Source organism: Danio aesculapii, chromosome 5 (genome assembly GCF_903798145.1).
Source record: "Danio aesculapii chromosome 5, fDanAes4.1, whole genome shotgun sequence".
Lineage (NCBI taxonomy): Eukaryota > Metazoa > Chordata > Actinopteri > Cypriniformes > Danionidae > Danio > Danio aesculapii.
Window position 1 is genome coordinate 30408541 of NC_079439.1, and position 23113 is coordinate 30431653.

General features: G+C 36.7%; 2 protein-coding genes across 2 annotated transcripts; both read right to left on the minus strand.

Moving 5' to 3' along the window:
• Positions 1–523: 523 nt before the first annotated feature.
• Positions 524–1789, minus strand: LOC130228495 (whirlin-like). The gene has a single exon (XM_056456926.1). The coding sequence runs from the start codon at positions 1304–1306 to the stop codon at positions 563–565; it is 744 nt and encodes a 247-aa protein (XP_056312901.1). The 5' UTR covers positions 1307–1789; the 3' UTR covers positions 524–562.
• A 3985-nt stretch (positions 1790–5774) lies between these two features.
• On the minus strand, positions 5775–22567 carry noxa1 (NADPH oxidase activator 1). Its single transcript, XM_056456793.1, has 13 exons — positions 22514–22567; positions 21678–21812; positions 21481–21586; positions 18948–19012; positions 18811–18848; positions 17579–17717; positions 16635–16703; positions 16071–16149; positions 13826–13905; positions 11623–11777; positions 11369–11474; positions 9314–9437; positions 5775–9212 (listed from the first exon to the last, which is right to left on the minus strand). Exons 1-13 carry the CDS (start codon positions 22565–22567, stop codon positions 9106–9108), a joined length of 1257 nt encoding a protein of 418 aa, XP_056312768.1. The 3' UTR covers positions 5775–9105.
• Positions 22568–23113: the final 546 nt, after the last annotated feature.

Sequence of the window (23113 nt, forward strand, 5' to 3'; positions counted from 1 at the left end):
CTAAACTAATGTTGATGCACAAATATGATATTGTAAAGCATCCTATAGTAAATATTAATTTAAATGAGAGATTTGTTTAGTGTACTCATACATGCTGAGCACTGTATCTGTCTATCTATCATTGTTCAGTTGTTTTGATTCTTCATTTTTTATTTTATAAAGAAACAAACAATATAATTCTATAGTTTGGTTTTAACTAACTAAAGCTTTTATATTAATTCAGTTCTACCATAATTGATTTCATTGTTTTGTGAATCAAAGAAATTAACTGGCTTGGACTGAAAAAAAAATTCTAATTTGCATTAAAACTCTTCATTTATACTTCATAATACATTTATACTAGGTTTGCTAGCAGAAACATTTACAGTCTCTGCAGTAACTGAAATCAGAGAACTGTTCTTGAGGGTTTTCTATGAGCTCACAGTGTTTTGGCAGTCTGGTGTCTCCAAATGGTGCCCATTCATTTTTACAGTGCATAATTTCAGATTTAACTGTTCCACATAACAGGCTGAGAACGAGAACGATTTAAATACCCTGCCAAAAGCACACACTGACACAGAGATTACATGCACATCACCTTGACTGCCTCTCCATGAGTGACTCGATCAAACACCACGTTGTTGACTTTCATGATCTGGTCTCCAACTCTCAGCCCCTCTCTCTCAGCGGACGACCCGGGCTCCACTAAGGACACATAGATGCCAACTCCATGCTCCGAGCCACCCCGAATGCTGAATCCCAGGCCTTCGTGACTCTTGCTCCGTTTCAGGGTCACCTGGCGGATTTCGCTCGGCGCCTCCAGCATGAGCGCGGGCGCTGTCCCTTCAGCAGAGGTGCTGAAAACAGAAGCCGGGCGCAGAGAGCCGTGACTGGGACCGGCCTGATCAGACTGAGGCGGAAAGTGCACCGAGGAAGCTCCTGCGTGCGCGTTCGTGCTGCTGAGGTCTTCCGAGCACTCATGTTTGACACTGGCCGCCAGCAGATCCGTTTTCAGATAAAGCCCTTCTGATGTGTACTGGTCGAACAGAAGCTGGTCCGAGCGGGGAATGACCAGGCGCAGCATGGGTAACAGTTGGCGCTTGTGGGGGGTGTTGAGAATGACTTTGAGAGTCTGCACGAGATCGAAGACATTGCGCTTGGCGTGGTAAACGTTGAGACAGTGGATAAACTGCTCCCTCTCGAAGTCGTTGAGCAGCACGTTGAGCGCGTTGTGCAACTTCTTGACGTTAACGGAGAGCGTGCGGCCACCGGAGCCCAGCGAGTTCGCGCCCGACTTGAGGGAAGCGCGCTCCAGATCCGTGCTCATTCTCAGACACCTCAAAACCACAGGGGGATTTCACATCAGGCATTAGGAACAGAGCATGGTCACTTTCTCTTTCTAAAAACAGAAATGCATCGCGATTCGTGCGTTAAACCCGTGGTGAGTCCAGCCATGCCGAGTCAAGTCTTCGTTTGCGAGCGAGCGCGCGCTCAAGATAACAGCACGAGAGACTAATTAGTGCAATACAGTTCCCAAACTTTTCGTTTTTAACGAAATTTGTTTTAAAATCACTTTAAACGCTATTTAGAATAGGGAAAAGTCAACAGTTCTTTCCAGAGGCAAACAACAAACCCGAATTAAGTCCCACGAGGATTTGACGTCCTTAATAGTAGTGACTTTAATCCTTTAGATAACACGATGCACGCCGAGAACCGGGTGGTGAGAGGCGTCCTGCGCGGAGAAAAAAGAAAAACAAATGGCTTGAAGTTTGGCAGGGGCGCTAGGAGAAGGAGCGCGCGTGGTCAGTGCGTCTCGCTCGGATTTCTTGTCGCTACTACTGAGTCCGTAGTGAGATACCAACACAGGCGCTCTGGAGGAAATGACGCACGCGCGAGGCGCCTCTGTTGCTTAGGAACAAACAACTGTGAGGAACGCATTTGGACGAACTAAAACCACATCCTTCCTGCGCGTGAGCTATTTTTAATGTTCAAGGCCCGCCGGGCTATTGACGTTAATCAATTGAAAAATAAGCCGTTTGGCAAAGATCATTGCGCATTTGGGGACATAACGTAAAAGTTTGCAATGGTAAGTGTTTCTCATTGGAAAACACTGTGGACGGCTCAGCCACTTAATCTTAACTTTTTATACTTACAGCTAGGGCTAAACATAAAACCAGAAAGGAAAATCTGTGCATTATTACTCTCTTTGTAAAACTCAAAAATTACAAACTAGCCAACAGCATGAATGTTGATTTGTATGAGTTGTAATGAACCATTACTTTTTAGATTAGCATAAAGTGTCTGCTCAAAAATAAAAACACCTGGCCTTGCAGCAAGTTTAACACGTGTGGACCCAAATGTTGGACACAATTGTTAGATATTTAGGCATTACCAAGTCTGCACCAAAAGGAATAGTTCACTCAAAACAGAAAATATGTGTACTCTTTCCTCTTAATAAAAATACTACAAAATGACAGCAACAAGAATAGCAGTTAAGAAAGCATCTGAATATATCTGATTAGCAATATGGGATTGCAAACATCATATGGATCATCTGAGACTATAAAATATATACACTTACCGGTCACTTTATTAGGTACACCTTACTAGTAATCCTTCATGGCAGAGATTCAACAAGGTACTGGAAATATTCCTGAGATGTTGGTCCATATTGACATGATAGCATCACGCAGTTGCTGCAGATTTGTCGGTTGCACATCAATGACATGAATCTCCTGTTCTGCCACATCCTAAAGGTGCTCTATTGGATTGAGCTCTGGTGATTGTGGAGGCCATTTGAGTACAGTGAACTCATTGTCATGTTTAAGAAACCAGTCTGAGGTAATTCACACTTTATGATATGGTGTTATCCTGCTGGAAGTAGCCATCAGAAGATGGGTACACTGTGGTCATAAAGACATGGACATGGTCAGCAACAATACTCAGGTAGGCTGTGATGTTGCCTTTCTATCAGCTAGAGTCTGGCCATTCTCCTCTGACCACTGGCATCAACAAGGCATTACTGCCGCTCATTAAATATTTTCTCTTTTTCGGACCATTCTCTGTAAACCCTAGAGATGGTTGTGCGAGAAAATCCCGTTTGGCACCAACAATCATGCCACGTTCAAAGTCACGTTCTCCATTCTGATGCTCAGTTTGCACTGCAACAGATCGTCTTACCATATCTACATGCCTAAATGCACTGAGTTGCTGACATGTGATTGGCTGATTAGAGATTTGTGTTAATGGGCAGTTGGACAGGTGTACCTAATAAAGTGGCCGGTGAGTGTAGATCTAGCCATATTACGCTACACTTTGAATTAAACTTTGACATAAATTGGACTTTGTGTTACGCATAATATCCCAAGGTCTTCTCAAAAAAAGTCTACACAGGCTTTCATAGACAACATTGGAAATCAGTAAGAGTCTCATTTGTTTAAGTATCTTTACAAGCTGTGACAAAATAATAAATGCACACATTTTTTTCCACACAGCCTCTTATATCATGAAAGTTGCTGGATTGTGTTGCTAAGGGCAGCGGTGGAACATCCAATTTAGAGATCAAAAATATTCAACCTCCCAATGCTAAAACTGACCAATCAGAACGAAGCATTCCAGACCGCAGTTAAATGGAGGAAAAACACTCAACAGTAGTGACCCAAATAATTTTTTAGTCACGACTAATACAAGACAAACTTGATTCCGACTGACAATTTCATTCCTTTCCACCAGTGCAGATGAAATGTTAGAAGCTTGAACATTTCAATCTCTCCGCTGACGTCTTAAGTTAGGAAGAGGAAGCTGTTTTGAACAGATTTACAAAATGAGGGCAGTGTTTGGTCGCATGCATGTGTGTGTGCTTCATTTAGGAGTGCTCCATTTATACCTGAAGCTCTCTAATCCTGTGTGTCTGTACAAAGAGAGAGATATCATATCAACTCAACTCTGCTCAAATCTGGTTGGTGTTGTGAGAATTCAATTCTGTGCATCCTGTAATGCATCTGTTGGGAAAAGCAGCACAATTCACTCTTGTGAATCATGTGATCCATGAATTGTTTTGTATAAACAATAACAATTGTCCTCATGTTATACTGATTCAGCCAATGTGTGATGTACCAAAGGCAACCAGCAGGGCTTTAGGCTGCACTGTTGTGCTCGGTTAAAACACACGTGTCATCCTCTAAGCTCATAAAGAGGTATTAGAAAGGCCTGTCAGCCGACGTCCACTACTGACCATAGTCTTCCTGAGAGCTATTAATATACTCATATGGACAAGCTGTTGCTGTATTTAACCTCATCCTTTTCAAGTGTATGTGCTTTGACCCAATCCAGTTTTAATGTAGTGCTCTTTAGACAGCCACAAAGGCCATAGCTGAATAAATTGAAGCTATTTTAACAAATACAACAGAAGTAATAATACTGATGAAACAGAAATTCAGGATAATAAATGTGGATAAAACATAATAAAGAAATAAATTACGCTCGCATCAATAGTTGATTTAAAAAGGGTAGGTTGAAGATGAATATAAAACTAAACTAAACTATAGCTTTTCATTGTCCTTCTTGGTCTCCAACACATCGATTTAAGATGGTGACATTGCAGCAAAAGAGTCAAAATCATTGCTAATTAGCAATTAGCGCTCTTGGCATCAGAGCATGGTGGCAGAAATTAATGAACAATTAATGGGCCTAAATGAGACAATAGAGATGCTCATTGATCTTTATGCATTGCAGAAGAGAGCAGACTATGCTTCAGCTGTAAGTCACGCATAATTACAGACTCCCTTAACAAATATACACTCAGCAGTGCTCCAAAAATGTCTGCCAGAAATTCAATTAGGCGTTGGAAAACCAGATATATTTTCCTGTCTTTTATTTCCTACTGACATCATGTCTGAGTGTTTTGGGAATTGATGGTTTGAGTTTGATTTAAAAGGTTAGTTCTCCCCAAAATAAAGAGTTATGATTATTTGTTCATTCTCATTGTTTTTTCAAATTCATAACACTTCTTTTCATCTTCTTTCCAGAAAACAAAGCATTTTTTTAAAGTCTTTCCATTGAAAATCTATTCACCCAAAGCTTTGATCCTTAAAAATGTTTGTAGTGAGACAAAAATCTTCTATTGAGATTTTAGAATTAAGCATTGAATGTCTGTGACATATTTTAAGAAGTCATTAGACCCACACGGAATCTGCACAAGCAGAAATACGCAGATATTCAGCCAATCATTGGGTCTCATTTTGTCTTGTAAAGAGATAGATATATTATATATTATCTGAGAGACTTGCTTTGTTTACCAAATATGTGGATCTAATTGGATTTGCATTGTAAATATTAAATTAAAGTTAAAACGGCATTATTTTTTATTTCATATAAGTGTTTAGTTACGTTATCCCAAAATCATTTCATAAATCCACACCGTTTTTTTGACAAATTCTGCAAAGAAATTGAGAAAAAAAATTCTGTACATCCTGTCTGGCCTTAGTCATTACCCTAAAAATATATGTAATACATTTTTTTTGTAATATAGGCTGCAATTGTGTAAGTTACTGGCATAAGGCAAGTTTATTTATATAGCACATTTCATACGCAGTGGCAATTCAAAGTGCTTAACATAAACAGGAATAAAAGACAGATTAAAACAGCGTAAAGACAGTTCCATATTCCAAAACACCGGTGTATCATATTTTCTCATTTTACTCTGGAACTTCCCCATTGTGGTGATAGCGCACCCCCCTCCACCCCCCATCCACACACACTCCCCGTGGACTTTTTTCTGGAGCTATTAATCTATTGGAATAATAAATTCGATTTTTCACCTAAGATCAAAAAGTTAAGCTCTACAGCTCTAATTACGTGAAAAAAATTACGTTTTTCAAAGTTTGAAAGAAATGTCTGAAGTAGAATTATGTTTCAGCAATTAGTTATGTTTTTGTTATCAAAAAGAGGCATTTTAGAACGATTTAAGAACAAACACATTCTTGTTGTTTTTTAAAAACTGTTTAAATTGAGGACAATCGGCCGAAACAACTCTATTACGGTATAGGCTAGTGTGTCTAAACCCAGCCTCCGCATAACAGATCAGAGCCTGCTTGATACTGCATTTTAAGCTCCACCCACCTAGTCAAGCATGCAGCAGAAAGAAATGAGAGGTAAACACAGATCTATGCAAAAACCAAAGGATAAACATGGCTTCGAAGACAACAGGACATGGTGCAGTGCCAAACTGTCTATAATATATCTGTGCATTGCTTTCCTTTAGATCCCAACATTAAGAAAGTGGATGAACATTATTTTTAATGAAGTTCCAGGCCATGTCAGATAAAATTTCATTCTCTATTTACACAATATCTGAATATTTTTATTTTTATTATTATTATTACTACATTCATTCATTAATTTTCTTTGCAGCTTAGTCGCTTTATTAATCAGGGGTCGCCACAGCAGAATGAACCACCAACTATTCCGGCATATGTTTTACTTGATGCCCTTCCAGTCGCAACCCAGTACTGGGAAACATTATTATTAATATTCATTCAATCATTCACTGTCCTTCAGCTTAGTCTTTATTTCAAAGGTTGCCACGGGGAGATGATCCACCAACTATTCCGGCATATACGCAGCAGCCCTTCTAGTCACAACCCATTAAACATTATTATTATAATTATTATATGCGATGGCTATTGCTTTGTCTGTTATTCCATATTGTTTTATATGTACGGAGTATTTAAGTGTTTTTGACCTAAATTACAGCAGCATCCAAACACAGAAGTAGAATTTTACACACAGCTGTACTTTATACTTAGAAACAGTATTAAAAATTCAAACTGGAGAGTTAAAACAGGCAGAACAAAACTGATATGTGATGATTTTTTAATGTAAAAATCTTAACAACATTATGTAAACCTCAGATGACAGTGGGAAATAAAAAGGTTCATGTTCATCTTTAAACGCATCAAAATATCTTTGTGTTCTGAAGACTAAATGAGTGAGTAAATGATGAGAAGACTTTAATTTTCAAGTGAACTAACCCTTTAAAACAAACTTCAGATTTTCCCCTGCATCACCTGCAGTAGTTGACCAGTTTATGCTCTACTGTCTGGATAAAGAGCGTCACATAATCTTTTGAGAGCCGAGCAGGTGATGAACTGAATAAACACGTAACATTTATGACTGGTTGTGCTGTCAAAGCCATTAAATCGCCACCGTTGGCTGCGCTAGACCATAATACAATTCACTTACACCCCCAATAAAAAAAAAACTGACAGAGGGTTGTCTTCGCACTGAAACATGTTAAACAATATAACTTCTTGACACATATACAACACTGTTTACAACACAACACAAAATTTCACTCTACAACAAGCACGAATCAGGGACAGACGGTAGGAGGGGAAGAACTGTTCTGTAAACGTTGGGTCAGAATGCAGTACGGCTTTGATTAATAGCGGGATGTTTAATGGGAATTGAGGGAAATGTGCGTCACGCTGGGCTCTGCCAACCCCATAATTACAGCAATATAAAAGAGCAGAGAGATGGCGTGCTGCAGTGCCATGCCCCAGTGCCCAGTCTGACAGAGCACACACGCCATTAAACACTGCATTACGGATATACCTCGCTGAGGTGTATTCAGCTCCCATTACAGGACAGGGTTGATTTAAAAGCCATTTTATGACATCTGACCAAGTCTGAAATAAAATCTGCCAGCGGTGTGTACTGTATTGCTGTGATGCAAGTTAAATCTTCTCGTTCTGCTGCTCAGTTTGTATATGATAGATAACGTGTCAGCTGCAGGTTAAGAAGAGGTGGGTGGTAATGATGTAAACTAGAGCCGGTGTTCCATAAAGCGCTATTTAAAACTCGGGATTTGGCCTTCAGCCACACTCTTTTGTGATCTCAAAAAGTATCTGAAACTCGCTCTCTTTTCTATTAATATTAAATGAGCTCACTCTGTAAAGAGAGCCAAGAGTTCCCATTTGGCATCCTGTGTACACAGAAATCCAGTAGGTGTTCCTGTAGCATTTTAATGTATGTAATATATTATAGAGAGCTTAAAGTCCCGAATGATATTATTTTTCTGTTAGAAGCACTTAAAGAGATGGGCAATCTCACTAAGCAAAAGGAAAAATAAATCAAGGAACATTTAAATTGGAAAACTCACCTGAACAGAAGAAAAATATATGGAGATTGAAGAATTCATGTTATATCATTTATCAAAACTGATGTTTTGAAGTTATTGTGATCATGTTCAACACTCAAAAATATGTTTTGGTGCTTGTTAAAACTACTAATTTAATATGAGTTAAATCAACAAATACAGTTGAAGTCAGAATTATTAGCCCCCCTGAATTATTAGCCCCCCTGTTTATTTTTTTTTGGAGAAATTTATTTTTAATGGAGAGAAGATTTTTTCAACACATTTCTAAAGATAATAGTTTTAATAACTCATTTCTAATAACTGATTTATTTATATTTGCCATGATAACAATAAATAATATTTGACTAGATATTTTTCAAGACACTTCTATCCAGCTTAAAGTGACATTTAAAGGCTTAACTAGATTAATTAGGTTAACTAGGCAGGTTAGGGTAATTAGGCAAGTTATTGTATAACGATGGTTTGTTCTGTAGACTAACGAAAAAATATATTGACCTTAAAATGGTGTTAAAAATTAAAAACTGCTTTTATTCTAGGCATAATAAAACAAGTAAGACTTTCTCCATAAGAAAAAATATTATCAGACATACTGTGAAAATTTCCTTGCTCTGTTAAACATCATTTGGGAAATATTTAAAAAAGAAAAAAATTCAAAAGGGGCTATTAATTCTGACTTCAACTGTATCTTAAGTGTTTTTTTAAAGACAACTTAATTGTTTTATGTTCAATACATTTAAAGTAAAAACAATTAAGTTAACCTAATTGATTTGTGTTGGAACGACAAAGAAATTGTGTGGTACCCAGCGTTTTGTTACTGTAAATACAATGTAGGTACGTTTTGGCATTAAAAAATAAAAATGAAAACGTATGATAAATACGATCATTACTTTCAACAGATGGACGTCTCATACCGTATAAGAAAGTTCACTGAACGCTCATACTGTATAGTCACATGTTTCAAGGCTGTGTCAGTCTGTTGATGCCCTACTGACGCTGTCTGTGTCACGATGAGCAAAACTTTGAGGGAAGATGCCGATATGTCCAGCAACATGCCCTTCTAACCACTCCTCGTTCACTGCAAAATGAATTAAAACAAATGGTTTCTTACAACAACACTGGCATTTAAGCTAAATTCTAATGTTGCTATGATAAAAAGGCACCCCTTTGTTTGCGTACCTTCACTGAGAATGTCAATTGTGTCGCCTTCACTGAATTCCAAATCCTCTGGGCCTTGCGCATTGTAATCATACAGTGCCACCATCTGATAGAGAATGGTCCTGTTGGCCAGAGGGTCCTCATTCTTAGGATGAGATGGAAAAAAAGTTGATTAAAAATAGTATAAAACTCATTCATAACAGGACAGAGTGATCAGTGTTATTTTCCTCAGAGAATATTAAACAATTTAAACAATTTATAAGGTCTTTTCACACAGCTAAACCCAAGTTTATTATACTTAAAAAAAATATCTAAATTGACAAATTTATCTTGTTAGTTTATATTGCATTCTTAAGGTGAGGAAAGCGCAGACGAGTGGGATGATGGCATTTGCCGCTTTGACTTTATGGAGAGCTTACAACCTACTAACTACTGTTTGCTTCAACAAAATTAGTCTTAAAAAAAATTGTCACAAATTAGCTAGTAGTTACAAAGCCCCTAGTGTGGACTTTACCTTCCAGTTTAAGTAAGAACTTATAAACAGCTGGTGCAACCCTACCCAGGAGATAACTAATGCCATAACGCACTACCTCGCTAAAGACACGGTCTCCGTAAATGCAGAATAGGAGATATACTATTTCATTTTGCACCTATTTTAGCCATTTTGGAGTACCACAGCTGTACATTTAACGTCAAGATATTTTGTGTAGCACCTGTGATAATTCTTTTGTTTTAGACAATATAAGCTACAGAAAGACTCTTGTCAGCCATATTTGCTGAGTGTTCTGTATTTTTATATATATATATATTTTTGTTTCGTTTGTATAATAAGATAAAGCACCTTACTAATTTGAGTTCAACTTGTTTACAGAAAGGTAAGGTCATTTTATTTGTCTTTACTGTTTTCTCTAGAGAAAAATTAGTGTTTATTTAAAAACTAAATATAATAAATGTTTAAATAACTTAAATAATAATCTTTTCAGTTCCTTTTTTAAACTCACACTCACTGCATTTTAGCAGTAAGAAGCTACGATACAGATTATTGAGCTGAAGCTTGACTATAAAATTAAATCGCAGATCAAAATGGGTCAGAAAAATTGCAAGTAGATATTTTCCCCCAAATCACACAGCCATACATGTATTATCCTAACCTAACAAACCAGATATCAATAGAAAGCTTATTTATTCAGAAACCTGTCAATTTCAGACATTTATAACTGGTTTATGGACTCCAGGGTCACTAATTAATAAATTAATCCATGGAGGAAAAAACAGTAGTTTACCTTGGTAAACAAAATCTACTTCCGCATTGAAAAAGCATTCCTAATACGACTACCAACAATAACACAAAATCTTCCAGCACTCCTCTCCGCCCTTACCCTCAATATTCAATTTTAACTGAAAATGTCACAATAATGAATTAAAGTCCACTGAAACATCTAGCTCATGCTGACTCTTTTGTTTTTTAACACAGGAAAAAGAAATGCTTCACACCACAATTTCAAAACAGAGGATAGGCACCTCCTAATACCTGTGGTTCTGAAAACCCACATCAAAGCAGGTTTAGCATCATTTTTGCTTTGTTATCACCACATAGCTTTACCAAACCTGTCTGTCAAATACAATCTGAAAAGATGTGGCGTTAGAATGTTACGGCTAGATTCCTAGCAATGAACAGCCAATCGCACACAGCTATTTCTATGTCTGAATAGGAAAATGTCAAATAGTGACAGAAAAGGCATCAAATATATAAAGTATGAACAGTGTGAAATGTGAAGCATTATTTAACAGGGGTTATATTTTCTTAGGGTTTAGATTAACCTAGGGATAACCATGTTAGTTCTAAATAGTGTAAACACTGATGAGGTACTGCCAGAATAGTGTACAGACCAGTAACGCTAGCTCAACCACTGGCGAGAAATAGTCTAACTAATTTTAAACAAAAATTGTGTTTGGGAAACCTTTTTGAAAACTAGATATCAGTGATCTATTTTGGTGACAGTAACAGTACAGTACTTGTCTCTTATAAAAGACTTGAAAGCTGTTAATCAAAAAGTGCTAAATCACTGCATTTACCTGACACCAGATTTGGGCACGTCCTGATTCAGCAACGCCCTCCAGGCAATCTAGTCCATCATCACCATTTAGGGGTGTTAGTACTTTGGTGCCAGGCCTTCTGTGTCTGCGAGAACAGGAAATCATATGCGTCGGGGATGGTGGGGGGGAGGTTGTAAAATAGAAAAATGTGACCAGAGTTCCAACATACTTTAACGCTGGGAATTTATGGCAACTAAAAGCAGGTCAGCCAGACTGCAGGTCTGCAATATTACCTGAGGCGAATGTTCATTGCAGGCTGTCCTAATTTCTGAGCGATTTTCTCTTGCAGATCCCGGAAAGGAGTTTCTGCAGGGACTTGGAGAGCCATGGTGTAAGTGTAGTGCACCTTGACTACTACTGATCCAGACTCCTGGGATGAAATTTGGGTCTGAAAAATAGGGGTCACATCGGAAGTTACAGCAGAGGCAACTGCGAAATACACCTGAATCTGATTTTTTTATAGCATAAGCCAAGCAAATTTAAAATTGTAATATAAGAATATGGAATAATGAAAAAAATTGAGTTTCCCCCCATCTCAAAGCTCCTTTTGACGATTACCAAGTCCTATCATGTGCAACATTTGCATATTCAGATCGAAGTTTCGTCAAAAGGTAATCGTGTTTCTCTACCAGACAGTGGCCTTAAATAGTCCCCACTTCAAATTTTTATCAGCTTTCTTTGGTTCCCTTGGGTGTATTTCTGACTGAATCAGGCCATATCAAAGGCCTGCTGCCTCAACACTCCACTCCACTTCATGTCTGAGTCACAAAACTCATTCAAAAGATCTCATCTCACACAAAAGATCAACCATGACGACCGCTGCATTAATCATGCTCTGCTTCTATTTCCATCTACAGTTCATGATACTGTCAGAAATGTTAGCTTTCAGGCTGGACAAATTGGACAGGGAGATAAAATACATTTGCAGAAGCATGTAAGATATGAGCACAGAGGATGTAACCCAGCGAAGGACCTCTGAGAAAAAATGTGGACCTCGGTGCCCACTCTCAAGCTAAAAGTGCATGACTTTACAGCACATCCGGTAAAAACAAGGATGCAGATTTACACAGTTATTAATAGCATTATCATTTTTTTTTTGGGGGGGGGGGGGGGGTGAATTAGAAAAATATCAAGCAATAAACTGCACTGAACTGAAAACAAAACTGTGACTTACTTGATCATCTAATCTGTTCAGCATCATGTAATCAGACAGCCTAGAGTCATATATACTGCTGAAAAGACTTAATCAGTAAACAGTATATACATTAAGCTTTTGGGGCGCAATTTGATTTGTTTTACTAAACATCGGTAAACCATATAGTAGATCCAGATATTTATTTAAAGCAAATGTTCTTGATTCAAATGAGCATAAAAACATCATAGCACGATAGATATATCTAAAGTAAGCTTTCATTGAGTGCCATTACATGGTTTTAGAGCTAGAAAACAGCTGGGACCCAATTGTGCTGCAATGATGATGAGTTTAAAGAACAGAAACTGGATTTTAGGTAAAATTGGTGAGTAAAATGTTAGTGATTATTAATCCACACTGAACTGAGCTAAACTGAACTGAACTGAAACACTACAAACTGAACTACACTGTTCCTATTTACTGTGACCTTTTATGTGAAGCTGCTTTGACACAATCTACATTGTATAAGCGCTATACAAATAAAGGTGAATTGAATTGAATTGAAAATGGGTTTGGAACTATGGGTAAAGACTACATGAGTTCTGTTTGACAGCAGAAGCAAACAAGGTTTAGATCAACCGCTCCACTCTAGATTGTTGGCTCTTACACATACATACACTATGGAAGAGAAGCGAACAACTGAAAGATCAGCACTTGTCAATCAGGATCTTATTACTTTCAAAGTCCTATAGTCTTTGCAACTATTCAAGATTTTTTAGTTTTTACCCCAACAGTTGGATGTGCCAAAAAGTTCTTAAGTTTAAAGAAGAGAAAACATTGCATTGCATAAAGTCATTGCATTTGGGAACAGAGATGAGGTTCTCAATGTGAATGCGTATCTTGGCTCTAAGGGTCCAACAACAAAAAATAAGATCAAGAATCTTGGTGTCAGGTATGAGTTTCAATAGTCATGTCGAAGCAGTAAATAAATCAGCAAACTGCTTTGTCTCCATTAAGGACTTGGAGAAACTTATGCTTTTATCACCAGTAGGCTGGATTACTGTAATGGACTCCTCACTGACCTTTCCAAAAAGACAGTCAGACAGTTGCCTCGTCACTGATGTAACCATAAATATAAGATTAAAAGACCTCACAAATGTAAAACCCATGTTTATAGACCTCACATCTGTTCATTTTAAATGTAAATTTTTTTAAATTTATATAGTTTTTCTTTTAGTTTTATGATTTGTCCTTCCCCAAGGTCAGCATTCCTCCATCCTCTTGAAGTGTGCTCCATTACTCACCTGCTGTGGAGGGATGCAGGTGGAGCTGCTGGTTGTTGGAGGAGTTGTGTGGGAAGCTCCAGCACTGGAGGGGTGCAGCTCTACAGAAGAGAGGGTGAAACATGTGGTACATTCATTTGTGCTTTTTTATTTTTAGTAAAGCTGAAGGACAGACAGGAAAAGATGACTGCGCATAAGTGCACTACACAATGTTTTAGAGTGTGTGCTAAAAAAAGGGATAGTCAACCCAAAATTGAACATTCTGTCACTCACCGCTTGTTCCAAAGCTCTTAGAGTTTCACATTTATTTGTTCATTCATTCATTCATTCATTCATTCATTTTCCTTCGGCTTAGTTCCTTTATCTATCAGGGGTGACCACAGTGGAATGAACCGACAACTTATCCAGCATATGTTTTACACAGCAGATGCTCTTCCAGCTGCAACCCAGTACTGGGAAACATCCATACACAATCCACACAGAAACACTACGGCCAATTTAGTTCATTCAATTCACCTATAATGCATGTCTTTGGACTGTGGGGGAAACCGGAGCACCCGGAGGAAACACATGAACACGGGGTGATGCAAACATGCAAACTCCACACAGAAATAGCAACTGACCCAGCCTGGACTCGAACCAGCAACAGGCAATAGTGCTAAACACTGAACCACTGTGTCACCCCTCTGATGAACACAAATGCTATTTTGAAGGAATTTGAAAACCATTATCCATTGACTTTTCGTCCCAGTGTTGGACAAGCTACTTGCAAAATGTAGTGAGCAAAGCTATTAGCTATTCTAATTAATTGTAGCTTAACTACACTAAAAGTTACCCCCTGGGAAATGTATTTATATATATATATATATATATATATATATATATATATATATATATATATATATATATATATATATATATATATGTTATATTACTATAGCTGTATAGTGCTTTAAATATTTAAATACTGTATTTACATTAAATTACTACATTATTTTTTCATGTAAGTGGACCTGGGCACATTTGCAGAACAAACGCTGAATAAATTTAAAACCAATTAACATGAGCAAATCATCAGAATTAACTTTAAATCTTGCTTCTCGAGATATGCTTCAGAAATAATTCCTCTACAGTCATCTTTCTTCCTACTATGGATGTCAGTGGTTACTGGTTTCCAACATTCCTCAAAATATTTTCTTCTGCGTTCAACAGAAAAAAGCAGAAAAAAGAGACTCAGAGGTTTAGAATCACCTGAGGATCAATATATGGCGAGTACGTTTTCATTTTTTGGGTAAACTGCCTCTTTAAACACAGACACTGTATTTCCATGCAGTATTATATTAATAAATATATTTTAAAATAATAATAATAATAAATAATACATGCATTTGATTTTTTTTTCAATAATAAAAACAACTTTAACTACATCATCATCAAAAAAATCTGATTCACTTTGAACACACCAAGCAATTTTGTGCTTAATAATGAAATGAATAATAATAAATCTGAAATGTGTCTAACAATAGTCCAAAAATAGACTAGTCATCAAAATAGACAGATCAGACAGACTTACAAGTGTAGTCATTCATTTCTGTGTACTGGATGACTAGTGTCTTTTTGGACTATTGTTAGACGTATACTAGATTTTCCCAGACAGTTTACTCTTGTTTTACCCAAGCCATTAGTGTTTAGATCTCTATTAAACCAAAAAAAGATTGCTGGGAATGTGTCTGTTTTCATCTAAAAGTGTGTTTTGGAGGTCAGATTTATAGAAATGTGTATTTTATGAGCTAAACGTTACATTGCTTTTAATTTGAAAAAATATAAATAAACCCAGAATTGGAAAGTGGATTAAAGAAATGGCATCACATATGTCAATGAAAAAGATCACAGCAATGTCAAAAAGAGACTAAATGTGTTTGAGGATATCTGGAGACCTTTTACTAACTTCCTAAAGTACAATGTAAATGTTGGCAGTATTGCTACAACAAGAACAAGCTCTGAGAGAGTAAGGTAGTATCATGGTCTAAACATAGACTTGGGAAACTCTTTACCTGACTTAAACATATCCCTCTTTTTTCCCCTTCTTGTTTAGTTCTTGTTGTGCTTTTTTTTTTTAGGGAATGAGTTGATTGGAGGGAGAATAGGGTGTAAAATATTTGCTGTTTCTACATGATTAGTAGTCTGTAACTGTGTAATCTGTTGTAATATACAGAAAAGTAATAAATATATTGTACAAAAAAAAAACGAAGAGCATTTTCTGTACCTAATGACCGTTGAGATGGAAGTTGGGGTCGATTGGGGGGTTTTAAGGCTGGTGGATGTGGGATTCCATTGGCGAGTTCCTTCCGAAGAATATGCAAAGAAAAGCACTCAGTATGTTACTACCAATAACAACTTCATTTCAGATGCTGAACATCAGAGATTAAAGAACAAGGTCACTGTAACAACAGCATGCCAAGTAAGGATGCAGATGCACTTTGTTGTTCAATTAAACATCACATCCCTGGCAGAAGTGGTAACAAGTAGCTGTAAACTTTTTATTTTCATGATTGCTTTTCGTTTCCTTAATATTATATTGGAATTGACAAAGTGTGCAGAGGCAGAGTGCCGCCTTCGCCAAATCACTGTGGATTGCAGTGTGTAAGCATATTTTTAAACTGGAATTAAAAAGCTTTTAAAGCTGTCTGCATCCATAAAGGTCTGCATCTCACATCATCTCAACATATTTAGGAAGCCAGGATAAGCCTTGGCAAATAAAACTCAAACTCATAAAGCATATGGGAAATGAAAAGGTTTATAAAAGGAGATTAAAAAACAGAACACTTACAATTCGCTTGTTTTTACCCTTGTTTTTCTTGCCCATCGGTTCAAGCAGGAAATTGGGAACCAGGCCTCTCTGACATTTAAAAAATAAAAAAAATCTGTTATTCTTTTTATATAAAATTTTATTGAACTTTTTCTAGTGCAGAACATGACAACACATTTTATGAGTAACAATATAATATCCATCAGTCATATCCTCCTCCTCATATAAATCCTTCCATTATACAAATAAAATAAGGGCATGTACATTCAACTTTAATATGTACATTTGTAAAACACTTCAGTATTCAAAAGGCAGATGACATCTCTTTTATCCAGGATTAGTCTAAGAGACAAGCTTTAAGCCTTAGAGACTTTCTAGATCCCAGATCTGCTAAAATATAAAAACAATGTTTGTTCTTTAAAGCTGTGGAGAAAGCCTCAAGTACACACAAAAAATTATTCTAAGATGATTCCTTGGATTTACTCCTTTTTTTAAGTTAAGTTGTTGTGAACAATTTATTTGGGCTGATTTTAAACAAATAAATTAAAGTTAAACATTACTAAATTTAAATTGTTTGTTAAATTCAACACATAAATAGTTTGCATCAATTTTGCAGACATAATTTTTTTCAGAGTAGAATAATGCTAAACTATATGTAGCGGTTGATTTAAACTAAAGGGTTCTTCATTAATCCACCTTACAACAATTCATTTTCGATCAGAGTAAAGCAAAAAGTCTCTGTTCTGACATACCAAAGTATATCCCAATTTAGACACAGTAAGCAAGTCCTTGCTTCAATGGAATGTACATTTGAAAATGGCTATACGTCTTATTCTATATTATTATTTCACACATTTTCACTCTTTGCTTTTGTAAATAACTATAATTATAAAGTGAGACTCATTGTTCTACAGCAAATCCCCAGTAATTCTTCATAAAAATTTTGGAAAGAAATATAATCCCACCTTTCCATCATAAATAATCACTGCCAGTCCATCTCTGTCGTCATCGCTATACACAAACACTTCTGCTCCAGCGGGCACCGTCAGCTCCCCTGCTCCTTTAGCCACATACGCACTCTTCGTTATCATGTAACGAGAGTCTCTATGCAACAATAAATACAGAGCTTAATTAAAAAGAAATTCCATTGGCATAAAATAAAACAGATCACCTTAGTGTATTCTGCCATCATTTACTCACCCACACTGGCTTGTTTCAAACCAGTTTGAGATTTTTTATTCTGCTGAACAAAAAAGAAGATATTTTGAAGAATGAACTTCCATGTTGACGTTTTTGTTACTAGGGATGTCATTGGTTACCGGTTTTTAATAATTTTCAAAATATCTTCCTTTGTGCTCAACAGAACAAAAACTTCACACTTGCAGGTAAGTGAGTCAAGGGTGAATAAATAGCTGTTTCCATCAAGCTATTTTTATGCGCATTTTAGAATATTGCATTAAAATGCTTAAGAAATGCCAGAAACGCATGAATTTAAAAAATGCGTATAAAAAATCCTAACACAATCTCATGGCAATTCGTAACTTTTTGATTTAGTGGCTAATTCTTATGAATTCGTACGATCTAATTCGTACATTTTTGTACGATTTTGCTCATCCCCCAATGACGGTTGGGATTGGGGTGGGGTTAGGTGCTATGCCTCCTTTTTAAAATCGTACAATTTCGTACGACTGAACTCCTACGAATTCGTACGAATTAGCCACTAAACTGACAAAACGTAAATATTTTACGTTTTCTCATGAGATCAGGCTGAAAAAATCCAATCACACAACTCAGTGGGTTAAACTTTTTATCTAATAAGAAAAAAACGGTGCATCAACTACCCTAGAAACCTTTTTACTGAATAATTCCAGTATGCAAATCAAAAAAAATCATGTGATTTTGTTTTGACATCATGATGTAATAATAAACATGGGCATTATAGGACAGCAATAATGGACAAACTAATGAACCACATTGTAATACATCTGAAACTCATTCGACTCATTGAATGGAAACGGTGCTTATTTACAAATGTTTTATGCAATATTCCAGGTTTGCCCATATATCTATTTGCATTTTTGGATAGAAACATAACTAATGATGGCAGAATTTACATTTTTGGGGCAGTTCACCCAAAAGGCATCAAGCTTGCCTTGATACAGTCTAGTTTAATATTATCTGTAAATTGAATACATACTGGCCATCTTCTACCTTTGGCTCATAGTAGCCCGGTTTCTGCAGAAAAATACATAAATCAGTAAAGTCTAGTTAGAAATTAAAAGACATGAATAAGATAAAATGTTAAACGTGTAGCATGACAGTTTTTTTGTATACCTGTGGTCTGAGAGGGTCGAAACCTCTGAAGTCATCATTTGGAATCATGGAAGTGATGACCTGAGATAAGAGTTTAGTTTCAGAGAACATGATTCAGATTGTCACCTCACAGCAAGAAGGTCGCTGGTTCGAGCCTCGGCCGGGGCCAGTTGGCGTTTCTGTGTGGAGTTTGCATGTTCTCCCTGTGTTCGCGTGGGTTTCCTCCGGGTGCTCCGGTTTCCCCCACAAAGACATGTGGTACAGGTGAATTAGGTAGGCTAAATTGTCCGTAGTGTATGAGTGTGAATGAGTGTGTATGGATGTTTCCCAGAGATGGGTTGCAGCTGGAAGGGCATCCACTGCGTTAAACATGTGCTGGATAAGTTAGCGGTTCATTCCGCAGTGGCGACCCCAAGAATAATAAAGGGACTAAACCGACAAGAAAATGAATGAATGAATGTTTGATATGCAATCAATAAAAACAGTTGTAAAGTGGTCATCGATGTGATTGTACTGAAATGAAGAAAAACAAGCATTCAAATAAGCTAAAATAAAAAATCTATGGGTAGTAGTGCTTTTTATGCACATTTAAAACTATTTAAGACCTTTGACCTATGTTTGACCAATATTTTATGAATAATTTGGGAACACAGTATGTCAATATGTTTGGTATGAATAAAATAGCTTAAAGTTTGAATAACTCAAACATCTCAGAATATGGAAATAGCTTTTACTGTACTTTCTGATCACACTGCAAAAGAAAGTGTTGTTCTTAGTATTTTTATACTTTGATGTTTTATTGTGAACTCAAAAACATAAACGCAGGAATTTAGATGCGATAAACAATCTTGTTTTCGGTAAAAATTAGGGGTGTTAAGAATAATTGTTTGTTTGGTGCACCACGATGCAGACGAAGACAATTCGGTATCGGTTCAGTTATAGATCGTAATCAGTTATTACGTACTGACATCATTTATCTTATATGAGCTGTATAGCGGTAGCTTACCATGGCGAGGGAGGCGAACGTGAGTAATTAAAACACTCCATCTACTTAAAAACACTGAAGCTGTGCACAATTTAGTGCGTGTGTGTTTGTTGGTAAGTCTTTTACTGACACTGAAGTTACAGCAGAGTCCCCTATTTCACTGTTATAGAGAAAATAAAAGTGAACTCCATTTCTTTCTTTCTTTTTCTTTTTCTTTCTCTCTCTCTCTCTCTCTCTCTCTCTCTCTCTCTCTCTCTCTCTCCCTGTGGACCTTTGACCTTCTGGCATGAGGTAACGTTTCCTCTCCTCTCAGCTGTTACAGCAAACTTATAGATCCAGACACGAGCGTGTGTCTGCAGAGTAAAGCTGCGGTCACACTGCACTTTTCTCCCCATAGACTTCCATTCATACGCACGCGAATGCGTCAGACCGGAAACGCAAGTTCATATGTAACGTTTCACAGTTCGCTACGGTGCAAAGTTTAAGCTTGGTGAACTTTGACCAGCGAAACCGCATCACTTGACTGCGTGAGACCAATCGAGAATTTTTTTTCAAATGTCTAAACATGTTGTTTAATCCTGCCCCTTTTCGCAGAGCCGTACGACAGAATTTTGCATGGACAAACTCTAGTGTGATCACAGCTTGAATTTCCTCCTTCCCATCCATATGGATCAGCTGTGATCGAAGCTGCCAATATCAGTGTTACTTCATCGGTGAACAGCATCACAGCCAATCGCAGCCCTTTCTGTTGAGCTTGTGACCAATCATTGGGGTGTAAGAACTCGCTCGACAACACTCAGAAAGCGTCCGGGGTATTGACATTTGTTTATTTGCTATAAATGCTCATGTCATTCTGTGCATTTACTTGAGTTTTTAAAGGTACAGTTTATATATCTGACTGTATTAAAGGACAAAATTGTTTTACAAAAAATAAATAAATATATGTATAAATTAATACAAAATTGTTGTGCTGTGAAGTAAAATTTTAAATTGTGTGTGGAAAGCATTGTCAATGCACTGTGATGCATCGAAATATCGAACTGATCGAGGACATGATAATCGTAACCGAACTGAATTGTTGAGACCAGTGTAGGTTCACACCTCTAGTAAAAATGATCAAAATTATCAGCAAGTTTATGATCAAAACAAAGACAAATATTTGCTTAAATGAACTTAAATTGAACAAAATGACTGTTTATACACAATAGACAGATATTTGTCCTTGTTAAAAGACTAAACTCACTAAACTTTGTTAAATTTCTAAGAAAACAAAAAGAATTATTCCATTTTGCATCTCAAGTACATCCACTTTGTTTTTGAAGATGTTTTAGATATTTGCTTAGGAAAATATAATACAGGGGAAGATAATTTCTAATAACTAAATCTTTAAGTAATTGGAAAAGACAGTGCAGATAGCTGAAATCCAAACACCGAGACCCTTTCTTAGCAGTTTGTTCTAATCTAATTGTCTGTAATATTTAGTTTATATTATATTTATCCAGCATTCGACTTCCACACTCAAACAGCTATTAAAACTTGCAATACAGAGTGAAGATTTAAATCACCTTTGCTTTTCGCCCAAGAAGTCCCTCGGTTTCAGCTGGTCTACCTCCTGTTTCCTGGGACGAAACACTTCACCCTCTGGAAGCAGAAGAGGCTCCAAAACATCCTTCCTCTGAAATGCCATTGACAGAATCAATTAAGTGAGTACAATGTTCTGTGATACTTTATCAGCAAAATGCAATCAAAAGGTTTCTAAGACTTACAGAAATAGCCTCTAGGGCCGTGTCTATCAGGTTGCTCCGGCCTGCTCCTCTCTCCTGCGAGGCCGCCCGCAAAATGTCCCTGGCTTTGTCCCATTGCTGCAGTCTAGAGTGAACGGCTGCTGCGTTATAAAGCACCTAATAAACACACACAACACACACATACACTGAGAAAAAAAAGTTAAACACATTGCACATGCCATAACAATAAAGATTGACAATATTAATGAATTTAGGGTCAGTAAGTTTTTCTCTTATTAAAAAAAGGCATGTGTACTTTTCTTCAGCAAGGGCTCATTTAATAGATCAAAAGTGTAATTTGCTGTATAATATTACAACATATTTCTCTTTAAATAATCGTTGACCTGTTGACTTTATTCATCAACAATTTCTGAAGAATGAAATTTGTTAACACTTTACAACAATGTTCAATTGAACAACATGAATAAGCGAGGAACATTTTTACAGTATTATGCATCTTGTTGATGTTAATTAAGTACAATAGTTAATTTTTAGTTAATGTAGTTAATTTTTAGTTAATGAGCCTCGGCTGGGTCAGTTGGCATTTCTGCGTGGACTTTGCATGTTTGCAACTTATGCTGGATAAGTTGGCTGTTCATTCTGCTGTTGCAACCCCAGATTAGTAAAGGGACTAAGCCGAAAGAAAATGAATAACACTTTACCATTATAATACCATTGTTAACTGTTGTTGCATTAACTAATGTTATCACAGCTGTCTCGGATACTCAATTCTAATTGGTCAATCACGACAATCCAAAGTATGTTTCCCAAATAACAACCGCTGAATAAGGGAATACATTCAAATCAATATACTGTACATCCACATTTGTATCAGCTTGTATGTCATGAACCTGTTGACTGTTTGGTGCCATCTTATGAATGAATAATGAGCAAATTGGCGTATACTCCATGAGCTGTTTTCATTCCTGTCAGCTTGCATTTAATGAAAGAATAATAAGTTTTATAAAATGTTACATCATTTGAGTCTGTGGGGCTTTATTCAGTGATAACAACCTCCTGGATGTACTTTAACCCAAATGTAATGTATTTGTAAATGTTGAAATTCAAGTTCAATTTATTTATATAGCACATTTCCACAAAGTGATTTACAGAGAAAATAAACAAACGGTATGGGCATAATAGACAGTAACAGCAATAGGCACATATATTGAGAGAGCATAAAAGGGTAACATTAAAAAAATAGCGGAGAAAATTTACATGATTAATTAATTCTGTACACATATTGTCATGTTAATAAATACATTAACTAATATTAACAGAATCTTATTGCAAATTAAAAAATTAGCATAGCTCCCATGAAATATCAATTTATAATTACTAGCATTTTTATGTAGCCCAGCTGGGTCACTTGGTGTTTCTGTGTGGAGTTTGCATGTTCTCCCCATGTTCGCATGGGT